Source organism: Daldinia loculata (genome assembly GCF_022478755.1).
Source record: "Daldinia loculata strain CBS 113971 unplaced genomic scaffold F4817scaffold_31, whole genome shotgun sequence".
Lineage (NCBI taxonomy): Eukaryota > Fungi > Ascomycota > Sordariomycetes > Xylariales > Hypoxylaceae > Daldinia > Daldinia loculata.
This window is the reverse complement of record NW_026054885.1, coordinates 112,574-131,944: the sequence shown is the minus strand read 5'-3', so window position 1 is coordinate 131,944 and position 19,371 is coordinate 112,574. Positions and strand designations below refer to the sequence as shown.

The 19,371-nt window shown below is 48.7% G+C and overlaps 8 protein-coding genes across 8 annotated transcripts; 6 read left to right on the top strand and 2 right to left on the bottom strand.

The window, feature by feature from the left end:
- Positions 1 to 300: 300 nt before the first annotated feature.
- Positions 301 to 1,912, top strand: F4817DRAFT_340580 (Brix-domain-containing protein). Its single transcript, XM_049303654.1, has 2 exons — positions 301 to 1,516; positions 1,574 to 1,912. The coding sequence occupies exons 1-2, from the start codon at positions 409 to 411 to the stop codon at positions 1,717 to 1,719; spliced, it is 1,254 nt and encodes a 417-aa protein (XP_049158084.1). The 5' UTR covers positions 301 to 408; the 3' UTR covers positions 1,720 to 1,912.
- Positions 1,913 to 2,059: 147 nt separating this feature from the next.
- On the top strand, positions 2,060 to 3,921 carry F4817DRAFT_340577 (nucleoside transporter-domain-containing protein). Its single transcript, XM_049303653.1, has 2 exons — positions 2,060 to 2,481; positions 2,545 to 3,921. Exons 1-2 carry the CDS (start codon positions 2,303 to 2,305, stop codon positions 3,740 to 3,742), a joined length of 1,377 nt encoding a protein of 458 aa, XP_049158083.1. The 5' UTR covers positions 2,060 to 2,302; the 3' UTR covers positions 3,743 to 3,921.
- A 1,002-nt stretch (positions 3,922 to 4,923) lies between these two features.
- F4817DRAFT_145373 (inositol-pentakisphosphate 2-kinase-domain-containing protein) lies at positions 4,924 to 6,243 on the top strand. The gene has a single exon (XM_049297910.1). It carries the CDS (start codon positions 5,072 to 5,074, stop codon positions 6,179 to 6,181), a length of 1,110 nt encoding a protein of 369 aa, XP_049158082.1. The 5' UTR covers positions 4,924 to 5,071; the 3' UTR covers positions 6,182 to 6,243.
- Positions 6,244 to 7,469: 1,226 nt separating this feature from the next.
- F4817DRAFT_340575 (uncharacterized protein) lies at positions 7,470 to 10,905 on the top strand. The gene is made up of 2 exons (XM_049303652.1): positions 7,470 to 8,364; positions 8,891 to 10,905. Exons 1-2 carry the CDS (start codon positions 8,098 to 8,100, stop codon positions 10,283 to 10,285), a joined length of 1,662 nt encoding a protein of 553 aa, XP_049158081.1. The 5' UTR covers positions 7,470 to 8,097; the 3' UTR covers positions 10,286 to 10,905.
- Positions 10,906 to 11,578: 673 nt separating this feature from the next.
- F4817DRAFT_145336 (yeats family-domain-containing protein) lies at positions 11,579 to 12,804 on the bottom strand. Its single transcript, XM_049297909.1, has one exon. The coding sequence runs from the start codon at positions 12,579 to 12,581 to the stop codon at positions 11,742 to 11,744; it is 840 nt and encodes a 279-aa protein (XP_049158080.1). The 5' UTR covers positions 12,582 to 12,804; the 3' UTR covers positions 11,579 to 11,741.
- A 404-nt stretch (positions 12,805 to 13,208) lies between these two features.
- Positions 13,209 to 14,148, top strand: F4817DRAFT_316840 (NAD(P)-binding protein; the record flags this gene model as incomplete). The annotated part of the gene is made up of 2 exons (XM_049300733.1): positions 13,209 to 13,309; positions 13,374 to 14,148. The coding sequence occupies 2 exons, from the start codon at positions 13,209 to 13,211 to the stop codon at positions 14,146 to 14,148; spliced, it is 876 nt and encodes a 291-aa protein (XP_049158079.1).
- Positions 14,138 to 15,411, bottom strand: F4817DRAFT_145311 (SYF2-domain-containing protein). The gene has a single exon (XM_049297908.1). It carries the CDS (start codon positions 15,284 to 15,286, stop codon positions 14,330 to 14,332), a length of 957 nt encoding a protein of 318 aa, XP_049158078.1. The 5' UTR covers positions 15,287 to 15,411; the 3' UTR covers positions 14,138 to 14,329.
- Positions 15,412 to 15,685: 274 nt separating this feature from the next.
- Positions 15,686 to 17,554, top strand: F4817DRAFT_340569 (uncharacterized protein). The gene has a single exon (XM_049303651.1). It carries the CDS (start codon positions 15,848 to 15,850, stop codon positions 17,321 to 17,323), a length of 1,476 nt encoding a protein of 491 aa, XP_049158077.1. The 5' UTR covers positions 15,686 to 15,847; the 3' UTR covers positions 17,324 to 17,554.
- Positions 17,555 to 19,371: the final 1,817 nt, after the last annotated feature.

Genomic DNA, 19,371 nt, shown 5'->3' with positions numbered 1-19,371 from the left:
TAAGCTCGACGCAGATATTCCAGTCGCGCAAACTGCCCGGATCATGTAGTTGATAGAAAGAAAATATGTGACTCTAATTCAAGTGACTTACAAGCTTAAAAATTGAGTCACAATGTGGCCGATAATTTTCATTTCTTAGTACATGTATTAAACCTACAATTCTACCCCTCCATCGGCCCCTCCATGAGAACCACCCCGGCAGCCCGGTTAAAGCCTAGCCCAGACGCGCTTTGCAGATAAGGGACCCACTTGATTCGGGACCCGCTAAATTTTTTAGATTCTATTGAAGTCTTCGTGAACTTTCAATTCCCATCCAATAAACATTTCGACTGTAGATATCGACATCCAAGAACACGACAGCTCTACCCGGACCCCTCCTGGATTGACCTAGATCAGGCTGACAGAACTATGGGTCCACAACGATCATCTACCTCGTTGTCTAAGAAGACAGGAAATAAACTCCATCGCCAATCGCTATATGTCAAGCAGAAGAGGGACCGTGAGAAGGAAAAGCGCGAGGCTCGGTTTCGAAGGAAGAAAGAAGAGGATAGAGAGCCTGAGCTAAGGGCTGAGAGAGTTGCGCGTAATCTGCCAGCCACCATTGACCGGAAACGAGTCTGGGACGACGTAGACGACGATGGGCTGGGCGCAAGTGTCGATATGGAGCAGCTGCTCAAAAAGCGACGCTTACAACAAGAAGAACTCGAGGAGAGATTAGCTGCGGGACTGGATGAGGCGTCTGATTCTGGAAATGACGACAATAATGACGATGCAGACAGTATGTTAGGTTCAGACGACGAAGAGGAATCCGACGAGGAAGCGGCAGCAAAGGCCCGCGCGAAGCAAGTTATTCGAGATGATAGTCTTGCTCCCTCTACTACGTCAACGAATCTCGATCTTACACCGGAATCTTTGGTGGCTAAATTTCCATCGCTCTTCTCTGACGATGGGCCTGCGGAGCCTAAAGTCCTAGTTACTACTACTCTCAACTCGACTCTGCATGATCAAGCGAGACTACTCTGCACCCTATTTCCGCATAGCACATATATACCGCGGTCGGCGCACAAGTACAGTTATAAGTATAGCGTGAGGGAGATCTGCAAATTCGCAGAGAATAGGGGCTTTAGTTCTATCATGATTCTTAGGGAGGACTTGAAGAAGCCAATCGGATTGGATATTGTCCATCTGCCTTCAGGACCAACATTCCACTTCAGTATCTCAAACTGGGTTGAAGGGAAGAAACTACCGGGTCATGGTAATCCGACAAACCACTATCCGGAACTACTACTCAACAATTTCAAGACACCGTTAGGTGTTCTCACTGCAAGACTCTTCCAGTCGCTTTGGCCCAAGACCCCTGAGCTACAAGGTCGTCAAGTAGTTACCTTACATAATCAACGTGATTATATCTTCTTGCGTCGTCATAGGTACGTCTTTCGAGATAAGCGAGCAACAGAGAAAAGCGTAGTTGGCGCAGACGGGAAGGAATTAAAGGGAGTGGAAAATATTCGAACAGGTGAGTCAACGACTGCTTACTGCATCGTTATTAGTAGCTAATTTCTTACCTTTATAGGTCTTCAAGAGCTAGGTCCGAGGGCAACACTTAAGCTTAGGCGCATCGACAAGGGAATTGGCCGGGCTGGGAGTGAAGGAGATGACGCCTTGCAGTGGGAATGGAAGGCTAAGATGGAAAAGCAACGAACTAGATTCAACCTCTAAGCCTTTTAAGCTTACTTTGTTGTCATATGCAGACATAAGCCATGAGAATAATTCAATATACCCGTGTAGTAGCTCGTATTTAGGTCTTGACAGCATTACATGCAGATATTAAATGTTGGTCTTAGTAAATGGTAAATGACATATGTATTGAAGATGTTGATAGGAGGTACGTACTACTACAAATGTCGGTATCCGGCATCTAGCATTTGAGATAAGATTAGGCATCACGGTACCTGGTAGGTATTAGGCAGCGCGGGGAGCCACTTGGCGATCTTACATTTGTGGCTTATAAGGGTCATACAGCTGACAGGGCCCTTAATAACTTACCTTCCCTGTTTCCCCCATGACAGTCCGCATATGACCTATTCTACCATTTCACCTCCAATCCATTGTTGCACCTTATTGCGAGGTCATCATTACTACCTCGTATTCAACAGCAATGTAAAGTGTAAATACGATCTTTGATGTAGCACATATACTACCTAAACCTATTCCGTTTCGGCTGTGGTTGTTTGCTTTAGAAGCCTTAGGTGTAATCATAGTGGTATCGCGCGTATTACAGCGACACCACGTCTAACCCGCCATGGACCGGCTTCGTACATTATTCCGAAAGACAGAGGACGAGCAGGAGTACCAACCTTTGAACGATGAATCACAATCCCTCGAAGGGCCCCCTGAGCACACCGAAAGTAATGGCATCCCTTTCTCGTGGGTCGAGTATAGCATCTTCGGATTGCTGGGTGTTGCGATGCTATGGGCTTGGTACGCAACATTTCCTCTAAGGACTTATACGAAGATGCAATAGCTAATAGATAACCTGAAAAGGAACATGTTCCTCGCTGCAGCGCCCTACTTCCAGCTTCGCTTTCAGGACGATGATTGGATTCTCGACAACTTCCAATCGGCCATTATATCGGTATCGACACTAGGAAACTTGGGATCGATGGTCGTATTAACCAATATCCAATCCACGGCGTCATACCCGTTCCGAATCAATCTAGCTCTTTACATAAACGTCGTTATATTTGGGTTCTTAACTGCCTCAACTACGACATTTCTCGATACCTCGTCCTCGACGTACCTTGGATTCGTATTGGCAATGGTAGCACTCACGGCATGGGCGGCAGGACTGATACAGAATGGCGCATTTGCGTTTGCTGCAAGCTTTGGGAGACCCGAATACATGCAAGCGATCATGGCCGGACAAGGCGTAGCAGGCGTGCTCCCCTCGCTTGTTCAAGTCATTTCAGTCCTTGTCGCACCACCAGCAAATACAACGTCCGGGACCAGAGAAGAAACTTCACCGGGAAATGGGAAAGCAGCATTTATCTACTTCCTTACAGCGGTAATCGTATCTATCGTAGCGCTCGTGGCTTTTATACCGCTAGTTAACCGTCACAACCGTATTGTCGAGAATCGGATGATGGAGCACATGGCCACGTCGGTGACGAGCATCGAGTCTGCAGAACGTGCAGAACGTGCAGCGCGGAAAGTCGTCAGCATGCCGAAGCTGTTCAAAAAGCTTCACTGGCTCGCGGGCGGTGTTTTCATGTGCTTCGCCGTAGCCATGTTCTTCCCGGTTTTCACACCTAAGATTTTATCTGTGACACCGCCAGACGAAGCGAGCCTATTACTACAACCCGCTGCATTTATCCCACTCGGCTTCTTCTTCTGGAACCTTGGCGACCTTGGAGGGAGAGCCAGCTCGCTTTTCCTACCACTCCGAGATCGGCCAGCCTTGTTATTCGTAGTGAGCATTGCGCGGTTGTTATTCCTTCCACTTTATGCTCTATGCAACCTGCACGGTAAAGGGGCTGTTATTAATAGTGATGTATTTTACCTCCTATTAGTGCAGTTCCCGTTCGGTTTCACCACCGGCTGGCTTGGATCAAATTGCATGATGGCGGCCGGTGAGTGGGTTGAGGAAGGAGAACGGGAGGCTTCTGGAGGGTTCATGGGATTGTCTCTTGTGGCTGGGTTGGCATTTGGTAGTCTGCTGAGCTTCACTGCCGCCGGGATATGACGGTGGCTAAACAAGAATGATAACACCTCAAACGATATAGAGAAAGGATCATATCAGGCGTTTTATACATGTTCGGGCATGATGTATGGTGTAATGGATCTTACCTCAGTTATTAGTGTTGCTAACATCATTAATATCATGAATGTTCTTATTTGCTTACCATGACAGCCATGACAGCCATGTAGCGAATACCTTTTCCAGTTTCGTTATAGGCAGATAGGCAGATACCCGAGTGGGTGGATATTAGATCGTCGTGCATGTGCAAACCAACGAATAAACGAGCCGGCATGATCCCTCGCGATGATCCATTTCTCATTAGTTTGGTACTGGGTACCTTAAACCTTGATAACCTTGCTAACCTTGCACTATAAACCCTGCTAAACTACCTAGTGTATTTACAGGCTTTAATTTAATCTCGATCATGTCGGTCACACGGAAACATACCTTGCCTTGCAACCATTGTCTGCACCTATCTGCGCCTATCTACGCCTATCTGCGCCCATCTGCAAGCTACATTACATACGAAGTATAGGCCCCATTAGCCAATTACATGTATCCATACAAACAAATCTAGTTTTCCTATTCGACCGGCTTTGCGAACCGCCGGCGTCCCCTACTAAATTTATCTTTTTAGTATCTTTTTAGTATCCTTTTAGTTTAAGGAGGGAGGGCTACTATCTTTTCCAGGACTGCGCCACTATGGCACTATGGCACTATGACACGCACTATGGGCTCCATGGCTCCAGCTCGGCTGCCCGCAGCCGCACCTGGGCAACCAAATGCTCCTTTTTTTTTTAAGTCCCTAAAGTCCCCAGCGTTCCCCAGCTGCCCAGCGGCAGTTGAGCTTAACGTCATAAAATGGAGTCTAGTTCCAGATCCAGTTCTCCATTCCCCTTTCCGAGTTCGTCTCGATACCGTTCGACTTTTAAGGGAGGGTCTTTGGTTTAGTTTCTTCTTCCGCTTCTTTTTACTACTTGCAAGACCTAATCATATAAGTTTCTATAATTATACCTGCTCGGTTTCTCTGCTCTAGTCACTAATATCCTGTTTCTTTGTCATCCATGAGTCCTTCGTTTAACTCCATCCAACTATCAACTACTCACGCAGCTACCTAATAAGGGAGAGTCAGGTGTTATCAGCTGGGGGTTGTTGTCGTCTCAACTCAAGAGTTTAATATTTAAGTTTCCGCTCTCTCGGACAAAGAGAGTCGGTCTGGTCATTGTTGCAATCTCTCACTACTACGAATTTACTAGATGCGCTTCTTCCCATATTCGATCTTTTCAAACTTCTCCCGAGGTTCTACACCCGCTTAAGCTCTAGAAGCTCATCATGAAGCCTCTAAAAGACGTTTGGGGTGAACTCTCCAAACCTCTCCCCGCAGGATTGGGCGCCAAACGCATCGGGAAAGCCCTCACACCCAAAGAGCTATATGAGTTGAGCTATATTCTCCACCGGTCTGAATTCACTCACCTCGCTGAAGGTCGCGCCAATGCCGTCTTCAGCATTAGGGAGCCAAAGGATCCAACGGTTCCCTCGGGGTTCTTCCGGGGAACCCTATTACGTGTGCCCAAAGCCACCCCCGATGTCACGCCGTGCGACTACGAAACCCTTCAGGACTTTCAAGAGAAATTCGTCGACGTTCACGTCGGACGGCAGCACATCGTTCCCCAGATTCTCATTCAGATTCCCCAGGCTGTAGCAGATGCTCTTAACTTTAAGCGTGATAACGCTCTTCGAGCTAAAGGGATTAGGGGTGACCAGAGCATCATCCAAGCTGGACATGCCATGCTCGTGGAAGATATGGGCCCGTCTCCAGATTATATAGCTCTGGAGTTTAAGCCAAAGTGGCTGGCCCAAGCCCCGATGGCCCCCGAAAATGCAGCCCGTTGTCGAACTTGTGCGAGGGAGGCCCTACGCAACGGCAAGTTGAGAAAGCGAGGGCATAAGATAACTACGCCCGTGTGTCCCCTTGGCCTACTTCACAAGAGCCATGCCGTGGTCATGAGCACCATCGACCAGCTCGCACCTAAGTGGAGCGAGCGGGACCGGGCTCGACTAGCCAAAGCTCTCAGAGAGAGTGGCGTGCTTGAACGCCTTAGGGACCTGCAAGAGGAAGGCGATTCGGGAGATGCGTTATTTACCAGGCCTTCGGATACGAATTTCGGTTTATCTATGACGTTACGGGACTGCTCTTGCTTCGTCCGCATGCCGATCGACGAGGACGCACCCGTCATCATCAAGCTTGCCGACGTAGACAAGAAAAACTGGCTTCAGAAGCAGTCGTATTGGCAGAAGCGACACGACGACCTCGTCATGGGTGGGTGGTACGACGGTAGCGAGAGCCCGCCGATAGAAACCGCTTGCGTGCTAAGACTTGATTACTGTCTTAGACGTGGCCTCGAAATCCCACCGGCGTTTCGCGCGAGGCTGAAGCGTTAAAGAGCTGTAGAAGTAAGGTGTGGTTACGCTGCGTCCGGAGGGTTTTCCTATACGTCACGGGGTTTTCCATTTATTTTTTTCTTCCATGCAATGTCTTACGGTCATGAGAAGATGATAATAAATACTACGAGTAATCATACAGGGGCCAAAAAGGGGGGGTTGGGGGAGCTTCTGGTTGGGTGGGTGGCACGCTGTCGTTACACACGATTATAGATATGGTTTGGTCGCAAGACCGTGAGTTGGCGGAATCTTCCCCTTTTCGTTGAAGCCTTGCTTGTTTTCTATGCTCGAATGCGGCCGTACATATAATAAGGTATTTGAACAAGTGAGAAACAATAATATACGATATAGCATAATAAAGCTTCTCTTGCATATAATCTCTACCTAACTCGTGTATAGTCACGATTGGTCGTTTACGTCAAAAGGGAGAATGTTTTAATGTTTTAAATTAGGTATTGCTGGATCTTGTCTTACTATACTCCTTACATAGGGTATCCTTGCGACTTCGGACGCCCGACGGCGGCGAGACTAGGTATAGCACCGATAACTACCTACCTGCCTATGTAAGCATCCCGACCGTTGTGGCTGATGACAGGTCTAGGGATATATCAGCTATCAAGTTACACGCGGAATTCTAAATTAGACGCAGAGATTTTCCTTTCCATATAGGTAACCTATATGACAAAGAAAGAAAAAAAACTACGTATCATAAACACCTCGGTGAAGGTGGTGAGAAAAACGCAAACACGGATTGCCCGGACTACGCGAGGATACCTAGGTAGGTAGATATTTCCACTAGATCTAGTCCGGGTGGATGGAAAACGGGCAAGACAAGATGCTAGTTGCCCGTTAGGTCCTAATTGACCCGTTAAGCAGCAACCGGCGTCAACTCTAGACCCGAGGGAGAGGTTGGCAGTTCCCTTAGGTCCCTTACCCCTAAGAAGTAAGTTTTATAGTACGTGTTGCTCGCGTGCTCCCCCTCTTGATATGGCAAGAGTGGCAGGAGCAAGGGTAGTTTACATACATAGGTACATACCTAATATGTACATGTAGGGAATGTACATACACTATGCACCTATGCGGTGGCGGTACGGCTAATGAAACCGGCGGTGTCAGTCGTAACCGTCAGTCGGAAGGCACACAGACCACCCGGACATTGTGCACATGGACAGATGCATTACTGCCGAGATTGGCTAGCGCGTACGAGCATAAATCGCCCTCGAGATAGCGCGTCTTCTCCGCAGGACCCGTATTATTATCTTCGGGAACCAACCAGCACCTAGGCCCAGCTCCGCCAGGCACGAACAACTGGAAGGGAAAGAAGGAAAAAATCTATTCGCGCTATCTCATTTTCTCCATTCATCGTTCATAAAACTTGCATTGGGTCGCAGCGCATTGCGCATAGCGTCATCTTCCTGCACAAATCCCTTGGAAAAATCCCCCAGTCCGGTCCCCTACGGCCTATGCCCTACAAATCTTCCAATTATTTCCAATCCATCTGATCGATCCAGCCCATACAATCCGTGCAATCCATACAAAGCCATACAGAACCATACAATCCGCATAGACCTAAGCTCCAACGACCCTCTTTCAAAGTCCACTTCATCCCATCCTTAATCCACTCAAGACTATCCTATCATACGATCTACCTATTACCCTGCCGCCTACTGCCGCCTACTACCGCCTACTTCACCGCACACGATCAGCCACTGTCTTGTTATTGTTTTTTTGTGGTCCGATCGACGAGACCCCCCCGGCCGGCCGCCACCACGACCGACTCACCGACTTGCATTGTATTTTAGTCCCATCCTAATCCAACACCGCTCGTTTCTCTCCCCTGTACCTATCAACCACCCGACCGCTCTGCATACCTACCTACAGGTTACGATGCGAATCTACTAAATGCTTCACTCGCCATGGCCTTCAACTTCAACTGGTCGCCGCTCACGGCCGACGCCGAGTTCTATAAGCGAGCTCAGGAGCTCCTCACGGACGCACTCAATAAATCTCCGAAGCCCCCCATAATCGTCGATGATATCCTCGTCACCGAGTTCAACCTCGGATCCGTACCGCCGGATCTGGAGATACTGGAGATTGGGGACTTGGCCGAGGATAGGTTTCGCGGCATCTTCAAGATGTGCTACTCGGGTGACGCCTTCTTGACATTGCGAACAAGAGTTCAAGTAGGTGCTATATATTTCCTTTTCTTTTTTTTTAGTTGCGTTTGCTATCGCGGAGAAAGAGGGGTTGGGCAAAAACGAAGTCGTTGATGGGTCCTAGTGTGGTTATCTTGGATTTTCTTTTTTTTTATACTACAATTTTATATCAAAGCTTTGTCATGGCGTTACGAAGCTTCCACCCTATAGCTTATTACGTCGATGGCTTCGTTCATAAAAGCAAATGTTGCTGAAGTCGCACAAACATTTTCACAAACATTTTCATCCCAAATCACAAAAGTTACCCATTATCGCAGCTAAAGCTACCTGCTTCCCTTTCCTAGCCCCCTTTCCATTGTTCAAACATCCGCGGAACCAAAGATGCTTACACATTTTTCGCGTCTGTGGAGCTCTTAAAAGTTTCTGCATGAATCTTTTGTAATTAGGGTCCAGGGGTTCGCGCTTTTTTCCTTCGGAGATTTTTCTTGAGCTTCCCCAATTACCAAGCCTTTAGGGCTCGTGCGTCATAAGATGGCTAATATCATTATAACAGGCAAACCCCTTGAATACGTATCTCTCAGCTAAGCCGACCTTCACGTCGCCGCAACCACTAGCGGCTGCATCAAGTCTGACGATACCTTTGTCTATTACCTTATCTGAGATTAAGCTATCTGCTTTCATTATTTTGGTTTTTTCGAAGCAAAAAGGTCTTACCTTAGTCTTCCGAAATGATCCTCTTGAATCACTCAAGGTCTCTTCGACCTTTGACTCTATCCAGTTTGTTCGAGACTACCTTCAGAGAACCATTGAAGGAAAGTTAAGAACTTTAATGATGGATGAGCTACCAGCTATTATTCATAAACTCTCTCTACGGCTTTGGTGTCCTGACCAATTACCGAGAGAAGACGTCGTGCCAAAAGAAGAGGCCGAAGATGAAGCTGTCATCGACCCCTTTACCAATCTACCTGCGGAAGCAGTCGACTCAAATGGACATGTGCTTGATCCTAGTGAGATTGCGTCGATATCTATGGACGGTGGTCCGGAGATGCAGTCGCTCTTCTCTCAGAAGAATCTGTTGAGATTAGCGGCTCTTACCGATTCCCATCGGACATTGTCGCTTTTTACACCTGGAATTCGTGATGCGTTATTCAGAGCTTGGGCAGGGTCGATGGACCGCAGTGATACCGGTTACTCAACGCCGATCACAACGACGCCTAGTCTAATGCGAACGCATTCCGTGCAAGGAAGTAGTACAACCTACACGTTTACCGATTCGAGCAGCGTGGATCAAGGCAGTATACCTTCCCGGCCATCTTTAACTAGTCTTCACTCGGCTACCACCGGTCTGGCTCTTGGCGCTGGTCGGCATTCAAGAAGCTCGCGCAAGAAAAAGACTCGTGTGGTTAACTTGCGCCGCAGTAGAGCTGGAGATGAGACGAGCACCGAAACTAGTGAGTCTGTATCGGATACTACGTCGGTTGCTGGCCCATTCTCGGAGCCCATCTTGCCGACTTCAATACCAGAAGATCCCGAGGAAGAGCCAGCAGATGAAGAACCGTATTCAGGTAACGTTCGATTCAGATCCGAGAAGGAATTGCCATCTCGTCCGCCCCTGGGCATGGATATGTTCAAAGATCCAGTTGTCACTGAGGATGCTTCCGCAGAGTCGGCGGAGAACATGTCAGTAGAGAACAATGCGAGTAGTACTCCAGTCCGGCGCCAGGAAAGGATTTTAGAAGCCCTCGCTTTGTCTTCCAGGAGCCCGTTTAATCTAGAACGGCGTCGGCCGATGAGCTCCGATTCCTCATCGGTGATCCTCGAGCAGGCTTGGATCATGAAGATGGCAGGCGAGATTGCGCGTCGTGTATACGACGAGAAGCAACGAAACGAGAACTTTTGGGCGGAGCCGGAAGACACCCCGCCCCCCGCTTACCAAGTGACACAATAAGCTGTCGCATAGAGCACCAGCATTTCAATCTTTCTGACATTTTTTTCGTTTGTCTATACAAGTACACTAGACTGTAAATACGGCACACGGCGTTACGACAAGGCATTACGGCAGGGAAGGCCCTGGCGGTGGAGATATCCGAATGTCTAATGTTTATTGAGAGGCGGTTTTTGCAGCAGAGGCGTTTTGGGCGAACTGGTCTACAAAAAATGGGGATATTGATTATGATTTGTTTTGAAGGGAAGACTGACTATCTTGGTCTATCTGTCGAGCACAATGTTAGTAGCTCGGACAAAAGAAAGACTCGCGTCAGACACACAACAGTTTTTCGATACAGCAAACAAACTGCTTTTAGCAAGCTCTCTTATGTCGGGATCGGATTGCGCCCTAGAGGCCACTATGGACGGAAAGGACGGGTCTGTCTAGGGAAAAGGGAGGTCAAGGATAGGGACCTAGGAGGTTTAGGGTACGGTAGAGTTAGTTAGAGCGTGCTGGTACATAAGGGGTCTCCCAGGGTACGGCCGAGCTAGCTAGCTGTGTCATGGAGACTCGCTCGAGGCTGGAGTCCTCTTGAGAGAAATACTCCAATCTGAAATCAATAAAGATCATATTATGAGCAATTCGATGGCGTTTTTACATAAGGTGAACTCTGGTGCTTATTGTAGTAAAAGAAAGGAGTAGTCTACGCGAGATGGAATTTCGAGCTAGGTTTCAGAGAATTGGGTTTTACGTGTGATTTATGAGTGCGATTGACGTTCAAACTATAGATGGCTCTAGGTAATTTCGCGTCTTCATAGCATAAGAGGTAACGCATGAGTGTTTGTTGCCTGTGTATACCTAATGTAAGGATCAATACCCAGGTGTATGTATGATATGTACAAGTCTGGTCTGGCCTGGCTTAGAAAACAGCGCCTCCTTTCAGCACGATGAATGCCTTGAGTTTATGTTCATTGAATACCCCCCATCATGCCACATCTACCCCCCGGCCAGTCATATAGCGACGATGATAATACCATCTCAAGCTCTCGTACCTAAGTACAGCGCCACGCGTGTGCGTGCAGACATCCTAAGTGAAGCTATATCGAATACGCAGACGTGTAAGCTCAGAGCTGAATATACTCAGTACTAGGATGTTTTCCCTTTCTTTCTTTCTTCTCCCATGACTTTCCATCCCAGGACTCTAAGTGCCATTCGCAAGAGCACCGAGCTTTGGTCTCAACGACATCTTTGAATTATCCTTAGCCTAAGCTCAGGACTACGACGGCGCATCCCTATGCGGCGCCACGCGGCGGCCGCTCGCGAGCTTCCTGAGATGCTTCTTGCGAGCCTTCAACTTGACGAGGCGTGTCCCCGGCTGCTGGGCTTCGGCTTCATCCTCGTAGTCTTCGTCTTCGTCCTCTTGCGTAGCCATAACATTCCTTCTGCTATTTCGCCTGCCGCTAGTCCCTGACGCGTCCTACGCGCCGGAGGCGACCGCCGCCGCAGTCGCCTTCTTCAGGGCCGCGAGCTCGGCCTCCTTGGCCTTGACCGACTTGGTCATCTCGAGCACCATCTGGTGCACCTTGTCCTCGGCCTCCTTGAGCCTCTTAATCTCGAGCTGTTCGGTTTCGCGGCTGAAGGGCTGGCCCGGACGGTTAGTCAGCGGGATCATGGCGCTGCGCTCTTTTACCTCGCTGCCGTTATCTCCGGTATTGGATTGCTGCGCGTTTTTCCCTTTGCCTTTGCCCTTGCCGCCGGCGGGGGCGTTCTTGTCGCGCGCGCCGGTCGTTAGGATCTTGTAGAAGTCTTCGAAGGGCTCGTTGAAGAGCTGCTCTTCGTACACCCAGGCTACGACCTCGCCGCCGTTACGCATGACTTCTTTTTCGGCCTCGGTGCGACCGTACGGGTGTAATCTTAAGTGATGGTACAAAGTCTGGGGTTTTTCGCTGCTGCGACTGTCGTAGTACAGTCTAATCGTAATTTCGAACTCGCCCCATCCCGTCTCGTTGACGACGAAGGATTTCTGGCGCTGGGACGGAGGCTTGCCCTCATTCTCCTTCATGATGGTCTCGGCGTCGATGGTGCGCAGGTGGTTCGGGATGGACTCGTGTAACTTGAACTGCACGCGCCGCAGCCAGTAGAAGATATCGGTGTCGTCGACGCCTTTTACAAACACCTGCCATGAGTGCGTATGATCGGCGGGGACGCCGGCGGGTCGCGGGTTGTCGGTGTCGTTGAAGGGACGCGCGGTGGTGCCGTAGATGAATGGCCGATAGATCTGTACGCCTTTGACACGCTTGCCTACGGGTGGTGCCATGTTTGACGGTGATAGCGGATGTTTAGTAGAAGTAGAAGATATATGGTAATGAGATTAACCTAAGTTCTAGGGATTAAATGATTGGAGTATATTAGTTTAATGATTGGTAGGCGTGATGAAGTAGAGGTCATACAAAAAACCAGTGGCAACTGCCCCAATTGATCACCTGTGTGATACCTCTAAGTTATCATGCAAGTGCTATCGCAGACCCATGGAATTATTGTAGTCGGAGCTAGAACCGTGTAGCATCATCTTATCGATAGTGCACCTCACCTTATTTTCTAGATAATTTTCTCAGCCTTACTCAAGACCCATATTTAATTAAAGGCTATCTAGATCGAACCAATCGAAACTCATACCCACATCCCTGCTCACATCCTCCAGGAATTTCTAGCGGTAAAGTTCCTCAGCCTTACACATGAGCTGATGATGTCGTTGATTGAGAAATAGCATTCAAGATATGCTTCTGACGGCCAATTAAGCGCACGAGAGCCGAATTTTCTATTTAAGACCCCTCAAATGAAAAATTAGTATTCACTGCATGAAATTCGAATAATCTACGGTCCAATTTGCAAGCTAGGGTTATCAGCTGAGCATAGCTAACTCAGTTCACTCAGTTCACTCATTATGTCGGCTAAGAAACTCATAGTTTGCGGTGGGAACGGGTTCGTCGGATCTAGGATATGCAAATATGCCGTTGCTAGGGGTTGGGACGTAACATCTATAAGGTATACCTAGACTACATCACACTTATTCCTCAATATTATATATTATCGTGCTAATAAGCTTCAGTCGTTCAGGTGAACCGAGATGGGACACAGTTACAGCATCAGACAAACCGCCACAATGGGCTCGCAAAGTGACCTGGGAGCGCGGCGATATCATGCGCCCAGCAACATACGCACCTCTCCTCAAGGGTGCCGACTTTGTCGTCCACAGCCTCGGTATTCTACTAGAAGCCGATTATAAGGGTGTGTTGCGTGGCCAAGAATCGCCCATCGGGGGGTTACGGAAGGCATTCTCGGCCGCGCCGCAGCCCGGGAATCCGCTGGAACGTAAGGTGCCGGAAGGTAGTAACCAGGATATCCGGCCGCCTGAAACTCGAAACCAGCTCACGTACGAGAGCATGAACCGTGACAGTGCCATTATGCTAGCTAAGGAGGCTGCGCGTGAAAACGTCGCTGCTTTCGCGTATATCTCAGCGGCTGCCGGTGCCCCTGTGCTACCCGCAAGGTATATTACGACAAAGCGTGAGGCCGAGAGTACTATCGCGAGCGAATTCCCACGTATGCGAAGCATTTTTATCCGCGCGCCGTTCCTATACGATAGCTCGCGACCCATCACTATCGGGATGGCAGCCATGACGGGGCTAGGCGCCGCCTTCAACGGGTTCACGCGCGGGGTCCTAGGCGGTTTTATGGGCGCCGCCGGTGTCAAGCCCCTAAAAGTAGACATCGTGGCCGAGGCCGTCGTCGAAGCCCTAGGTGATGAGAAGGTTAAGGGGCCTGTGGAACTCGCCGAGATCGAGGAGCTGGCTAACAAGTCGTGGAGGAAAACCATGGTCTGAAACGTCGATTGAGCTTTGTGTGTTGTATTAATGCACGCCTATAAACTGTATCATAGCTGTCCAACGCCCTCCCCACCCGCCGAAGAATGCCAGTAGTGTAATCTAATCGTGTACCAGTACGGCCCGTCTGATCATGCTTGTGTGAACGCCCCCAGTACAATAAAACCACCCATCGTCTTTTTCAAATCATAGTCCCGCGCTCGAAGCTGTCCCTAATCTCCGCCGTGTATTTGTTGTAGAATCTAGCCAGTTTCTGGTTGAACTGTTTGTTCTTCTCGTTGATATACGTGACGTCGCCGTCGTCGCCGTTCTGTGCCATCCTCTCGCGCCTCTTGCGCAACCTGACGTCCTCGGCCTTCTGCAGGTCGCCCACCAGCCTGTCGATGGCCGCCTTGTCGGGCTTGTTCTCGGCAAAGGAGGTCGAGTCGGCGGTAGAGTAGAAGCTTCCGTCTTTGTCAACAGCGATGAGTTCGCCATCTTCAGTCTCGATGATTTCGAGACCGCCGGACGCGGCAGCCTTTTCGATGGCAGCCATCTTGTCTTTCTCGTAGCGCTCGAGATCAGGGGCCAGGTCGCGCACCTGCCGCTTGTAAACCTTGTTGCTCTCCTGGCGGTAGTCATGGAAGGCGTTGTTGTCGCGGTGGGCAGCCTTCTTCTTCATGCGCTTATCCCAACGCTCGCTCTCCTCCGCCGTCCAATCCCACGCCCGCTTGCGCTCGAAGTCCTCGCCCGCCTCCTCTGTCTCGGCCTTTAGTAGTTTGTGTGTGGCGACGTCGCGGCGGCGATTCAGCGATACGAGTGCGGACGGGTCGGTAGCTAGGCGCTGAGATTCCTTAGTTGTTTCCGCAAGGTTCTGATCCGATGATACTTTCGCGCGGGCTTGTAAGGCGCGAAAACGTGCCATCCGTTCCCTTGCTTTCTCTGCAGCATCTGCAGCCGAACTAGTTTCTGCGGTTTTTGATGATGTTGCACTATCCTCCACTGGTGTCAAATCCTTCGGCTTTTCTGGTTGTTCTTCTTCAGGATTTTCCTCGTTGGTTGGAGCAGTCTGTTCAACTACCTCTGCTGCCGGAGCGTCTTTTACTTTAGAAGCGGCCTTGGCGGCCGACGCCGTCTTCCTCTTCTTCGCAGGAGGCATAGCTAATTAAAACGGTGAAATCAAAGGTTTCGATGTAGACGTATAATTTGAAGAGTGGTAGAATTATATGTTGATGGTTCTTCGGATTAGTTAATGTAATGCTACTAAATTGGCAGATGGCAAGATGCAGCTGGCAATGAAGCTGTGGCAGTACCTAGGTATCTGTTATTTTAATGTGGGTACACTGTTACGGATTATCTAAGGGCCGTTTCTACGATTGAATCAGGGGTACCTCAACTTATAGCCTGTACCTAAGTACCTAGCGTCAGGGGCCATCTTGTTTTAGCTTATGCTTTTTACCCCTCAGAGCCTAGATAATTACCCCAGACTCCGGGGTAGTGGTAGGTACCTCCTAAGCCTAAATTTAGGTGGGGAAGACTTGGAGACGAACAAGGACAAGGTTTGCATTTTCCTCCCCTTTCAACATGGTCTCGCGATATCAAGGTACATACTCGACAATTACTCGATATTTATTTGATGTAGCACAGCATCATTGAATATTATGGTAGTGACTTTGTCTGAAAATGTTACTATTTTATAAATCTAGCCAGTACCCTCGAAATGCCACCCCCAGTCCAATTATCAAGATCTATCCCGAAGTGGCCTTCACCCAATGCTGTTCTTAAAAGACGAAAAAAAGATAATTATCAGCCATTCGAAGCAGCTGAACTAATCCTCGATCTCGATGCCGAGAATAGCCCTTACGTCCGCCCCTATAGCAAGAGCAGCGATGGTGAACCGTTGCCCCCCGGGCGTCATAGGGAGAGAGAGCTCCGACCCGTCCGCAAGTTCGTCGCCGGGCTAAATAAGCTCTCCAGGGAATATCAGCTACAATTCGCGGATACAGCGTCAAACAAGTTCAATATTTGGCGGATAACCAATTATGATATACTTTCCGTCGCACTCCGCAACACGCCTGTGACAAGACGAAGTTGCGGTGATCATCATGTTATCGATGAGAATAGTATATTCGATCAAAATGGGATACCACACTACATACTTAATAGCCCGTCTAAGACCATTGCATACATGCTACACCGGCAAAAAATATCCCACCGTTTAGAACCAACCCAGGATGACCTAATACAGTTCCGAAAGGCGGTTAAGGCGTGCCGCGACCTTGATCAAATCGAGAGGGTTATCATGGGTGTTATTCGAACCCCCCTAGGTCGCTGGCTCATTGCACATAGCACCAATGCTATCGGAAGAGCGTGCGTAGACATGGCTGGGGAAATGCCACCGGAACAAATGCTCACGTTTCTCAACAACTTAATAATCCTTCTAGAACCAGAGAAGCCGGAGATTCCCCCCTTATTCTTGTATGGAGCTATCCTAGCCTCGGTACGATGTGGTGTCTTCGATGTGGCTCAGAGATATATAAGAATGGCTAAAGACGGCGGTGTTGACTTCAACGCTTGGCTAGTGGCTGGTATTCTCAACGTTTTAGAAACGAACATTTTGGAGGAGTTAACGACTTCGTCTGCTATCCAGAAATATCCTACGTATCCTCTATTAGCAATATACAGTCTTTTAACAGGCCAGATACAGGGAGAAAAAACACCACAACCTTCATTACGGGACTTTATATCTAGCAGCACCATACAGGGTGTCTCTCAAGGACCGTACATTGCTTGTCTTGCCCGTCTAGGAGCGTTCCGAACAATGTGGCATTTCTGGCACATGCATCCTGTACCTCCAGAAGACAAAGATACCTCCAATGCCGACATCTTCGCCCTGGCCATTCATAAAGCCGTGTTGGCCAACCACCACTTGACGAAATTAGCACAGGCTCCCAGCTTTACGCGCGTGGCCGGATCGTACCCCGACGATTGCCAGCTCGACATAGAAACCATTATAGAGTCAATAGAAATACTTTCCTCGCCTAAGCCCGTAGGCGAAGTCCAATACTCTCTACCTAGCAAGAAGGCAATCGAGGAGATTTTTGGGGAGACATCGATTGAGAAATCAATGTTGGCATTGCAACAGTACCTATATGAACTAAATTCCACTATACCCCTCAGAGAAGATATATATTAGAGTCTATGAGGCAGACTCTGGGGCTAGACAGATCTGATGAGGATACCGATGGAGATTAGCTCCAAGGTTGGCAAAACTTAGAATCGAGGCCCATAGATCGTCGTGACACTGCTGGCATATCGATTGAAAATACCATGTTCAGTATTATAAGCCACTCCTTGCAGAGTTCGGCAAAGCTTGTCGTCTTGGGCTTATTACTAGTGACCAATTCAAACACATTTTAAGGCCGACGTGCTAATCCTTCTTAACGCACCTTGCAACTTAAATAGAAGTTTTCAGGGTTGATGCCGGTAAAGATTACTCTCCTGTGTCAGCACGCAAGTACGGCAGAGTAAGTGGATGTTAAATTCAAAATAGCATCTGAACTCCAGTGATTATAGGATCACGGATAGGTATAGTCATTCCGTGAAGATATAGAGTTATACTCTCATAGAATAAGTTTATCAGGTAAAGAGAGACATACTGATCTGGCCCCTTTCCCCTGACAACACTAACACCACCTCGCTATTTTAGTAGCCAGCCCTGGCGAACGCTGACTTATTCAAAGTTCAAGCTTCCGAATACAACTTAATAAGAGATAAATAAAGACTGTTCGTTACGAAGTATAGGTAAGTAAGCCAGGTATATCACGACGTGTACATAAGCGTTTACTTATTAAACTATGTAAGATGATATACCAAAGCCTACCAGCCAGGACGATAATATTTTTAAAGGTGACGAGAGGAGCGATGTAGCTTTAGTAGATAAACAACATAAATATATTTTGATGGAGATATCTTTAGTTTATAATCTTACTTCATCAGATATAACCTACCAACAAAGACAGTTACAATAAGAACTAACTAGTGGCAACACCTCTTTTCTTTACTCCTCGATATCTCTTATGATATACCAACCAGCAAACCCTAGTCGGACCTAGACATCATTCTACATATATACAGGTCTTGCACATCCATTGGACAGCCATTTAGACGCTTAAGAGTATCAAGTAAGGCGCCGGTGAAGAGGCTTATCATTCAAGTAGCCATGAAGCCATCCGACGGTCAATACCACAGCAGATTCAAAAACAAATATTCAAACGTTAACCCCGTACTGTTCCAAACCACAAATAACCCCGACATCGTCGAAGACGCTACACATATATGATATATCCCCCCCCACCTATATCATATCCACTCTCCCTATCCATCCACCAGAAGCAAACTCCACGGCAGAGTCCGTCCCGTGTGATAATGCAAGATCGCATTTAGCATTAACACAAGAGAGTCTAGAGTGTTCCGCTCGGCGCCACCACGGTGCCGAGACGGCCGGCGTGCAAGTTCTCGGCCAGCTTGCCGCACGTCCCGGGAGCACAGCTTGGGGGGGGAGGAGGCTAGCCTCTCCTATTCACTGTAGTGGTATGTGGACACCGTATAGGACGACGTATTAACCCAGCGCATACTTCCCCCACGCCCGCATCCCTTAAATCGACCTAAGAGCTTCCTCGTTCCGTGAACATCGAAGCCAATACCACTACCCCGGCCCGTGCGTCTTGGGGCCAAGTAAAGGGGTTGGGGGCGGTGAAGAGCATGTACACACTTCACCCAGCCCGTACAGTACATACATACCTACCTACCTACATATACTCTAGCCTATGTATCTGACTACATACGCAGAGGTTGATCTATCTCGCCGGATCACCACGTTATATCGACCCAACGGGCAACCACCCACCCGCGCCGCGAACGGAGCTACCGCCGTCCCCGCGGCGCATACTGTTATCTACATACATGCTGTATGTATAGTTTATTATGCTATTCGACGGGGTACGTTCCGACGAGATCTCATTCGGCTTATCCGAACTACCCATGCCAGCCGTGCGGGATGCCGGCGGCCATCGGATTACCTAGGGGTAGAATCCGGGGGAACGTTGGAGGGCGTGTTGGGCGAGCTAGCTAATGTATGTACTTACATAGTAGGTAACTAGGTAAGGAATACATACGCATACCCCTGTCCTCGACGGTTGGAGGGACAAGAGGGGGTTACGGAAGTTCCCCATGTTTTGACAT